We start from the raw sequence: 2,761 nt of genomic DNA on the forward strand, positions 1-2,761 counted from the left end.
TTGTGAAAATGCAGGCTTTTCTCACCTGTATAGTTACATGCTTGGGCAGAGAAAGAAAGCACGCTCTGAACCAAAAAAGCATAGGACACAGGCGGACTAGCACTGTGGCTCCATCCCTGAGGACATGGTCTATAGGCGGACTAGCATTATGGCTCAAATGACATACTTGAAGAACGAGAGAGTCCTCTCGATCATACTTTTCTTTTCTAGGGAAAAAAGTACCTACCAAATTCGAATAGTCGACCATTTGGTAGTCATCTAGTTATTGTATCTCAGAAAGTACACATGTTGTAAGTTGCACACAGTATACCCCAAGTTTATATCAAACAAGATTATCAAGAACATAACGATATGTCCAAAAGGCATCAACCAAATGCTTTAATCAAGGGGACAATATCAGATGATGTAACTTATATCCCAACAATACAATGAAATTTGAAAAAAAGCTTCGTTTTCTTTTCTTCCTAAACTCAAATCAACAATTGACACAGACAAAAGGCTCATGCCAATGCCAGCAATATCTAGTTCAATGCAAAGATAAGTGCATAATCTTACAGATCGTAGACATATAATACCTGCCACAAAGCCGAACCCGCCTCCCTCCTATGATGCTGGTTAGCAGTTGTGTAAAAGAAGACGAATACGTTCACTTATTCTATGTCAATGATGAACTTGCACAGCTTTTCTATGAGAAACCCCGCGTTACCATCAAACCCTTACTGGTTTCTGTAGAACAGCAGACAAATAAACCTCAGATTTTCCCGAACCATTGATCTTCTCACCAACAATCCATTTAAGCTTTTTGTACCCAAAACGTTCGATCAGCCTCGTTAATGCAGTTTTCTTGTCTTCATTTGAACAAAGAAAGTTATCCAACCAAAACAACCCTCCAGCCCTCAAAACTCTATCAATATCAAACACTAAAAACTCTAATTTCTCAGGACGTCCGCTCACATCCAATACATTTCCCACATGTACCAAATCAAACACGTTATCATGAAAGGGAAACCGATGATCTAAACTCAAATACAACGGGAATACACCCCGTGCAGCAATGAACTCATTAAATGGTGCATCAACATTCAACGTAGAAGTAACTATAGTCACATTCCTTTCAGCCATTCTAGCAGCAAATGTACCAGATCCACCACCAATATCAAATCCAATTCTAATTCCACCACCATTTCCCAACATTCCCAATACATCATCAATCAAGAAATCATTTTTTCCTCTACCCTTAACATATCTTTGCCTCTCATACCCACCACTACTTACAACATCAAAACAACCAGCACAATCTCTATTCAATTTCTTAACATTTAAACAAGCAACATTCTTACAACTAAGACCACTCCAACTATAAATCTTTTCACTATAATTTCCCCAAAGTGAATCAGGTAATTTAAGTAAACCAACCTTAGGTATTGTCTTAGCAAAACATCTTCTTCTTGGCAAAGGCTCACAGCCACTAAGAATCAGCTTCTGCCCAACACTCCAATCATCAGGACAAAGACCATTAACCTTATAATTCATAAACTGAGAAAGCAAATCTAAAGATTTCACACAAGAATGTCCAATAGAAGCAACCATTTCAGTAATCCCAGTTCTTGAATCTTTACCTAAAGGGAGCAAATGGGGTTGCAAGAAATTTCTCACTTCATTTGGAACTTTGGGACTAGAAAGATCAAAACTTTCATACCCTAAAAGCTCTTTTTCCATTTGGGCAAGTTTTTTTTGGGAAGAATCAATTTCTCTTAGAATTAAAGAAACTTGTTCTGAGATTAAAGATATGTTCTTGTGGGTATGTGGGAGTAGTAGATGATAATGGGGGTTCTTGGGTGAGGATGTAAAAGCATATAAAGCAAAAAGATTAGTTGTAACAACAGAGAAAAGCATAAGTAGATTTAGAGCTGAAGAACAATATGTAGCTTTCTTGAATCTAGCAGTTCCATCACCTATTTTCAAAGAAACAGATCCCATTTTTGCTCCAAACAAACAAACAGCTTGGTGCTGATGCTTTACTTCTATGATTGTAATAGGAGTTAGCCACTGAATCAGTGAAAATAAGCAAGATGGAGAAGAAGAGGGTAGATTTGAGATAAAATTTTATATTAGGAAAGTGAATTTTGGTGATCTATGTTTTGTCGGTTGTTTGGAGTTTGTTAACAACCAATAGTCTCACAGTTCAGTATTGACTTGATGAATACGAATAAGAAACCATAAATAGAAGGATAATTGTTTCGATTTCTTTAGATTTCATATTTGAACTAATATATGTGTGAGTTTTCTATCTGAATTATCATTAGTTATTTATTGAAATGTATTTCAAGTATCAATATTCAATCGTTCTCTTTTTACTTGAACGATAGTGATATTTTAGGTAGAAAACTCGCACATTTGATAGTTGAAATGTGTTTTGATAGTAGTTTAGAAGGCTCACACCCTTATAGTTGAGGTGTTTTGATAAATAGTTTTGAAAATTCGTACACCTGATAGTTGAGTTAAGTTTGGATAAATAGTTTATTATAGAAACACATACCTATCTAATGGTTCGGATATGAAACTCAAAAAATCGGACTGTTTTACATGTGTTTTCAACTATTAACTCTTAATAATAAACCAACAAGAGTTGTGGTGGAGTGATAAGTACTCTTTCATCCTTAATTAAACCAACAAGAGTTATGGTAGAGTAGTAATTACTCATTTAACCTTAACCAGAGGTTGAGTCTTTCCTGGATACGAGGTCGCTTTTGTCAAGAAT

General features: G+C 35.8%; 1 protein-coding gene across 1 annotated transcript; it reads right to left on the reverse strand.

Annotated features, from left to right (window-relative positions):
* Positions 1–352: 352 nt before the first annotated feature.
* LOC102605433 (uncharacterized) lies at positions 353–2,169 on the reverse strand. Its single transcript, XM_006353112.2, has one exon. The coding sequence runs from the start codon at positions 1,978–1,980 to the stop codon at positions 709–711; it is 1,272 nt and encodes a 423-aa protein (XP_006353174.1). The 5' UTR covers positions 1,981–2,169; the 3' UTR covers positions 353–708.
* Between the last annotated feature and the right edge of the window lie 592 nt (positions 2,170–2,761).

This window comes from Solanum tuberosum, unplaced genomic scaffold (genome assembly GCF_000226075.1).
Source record: "Solanum tuberosum cultivar DM 1-3 516 R44 unplaced genomic scaffold, SolTub_3.0 scf00152, whole genome shotgun sequence".
In the NCBI taxonomy this organism is placed as follows: Eukaryota; Viridiplantae; Streptophyta; class Magnoliopsida; order Solanales; family Solanaceae; genus Solanum; species Solanum tuberosum.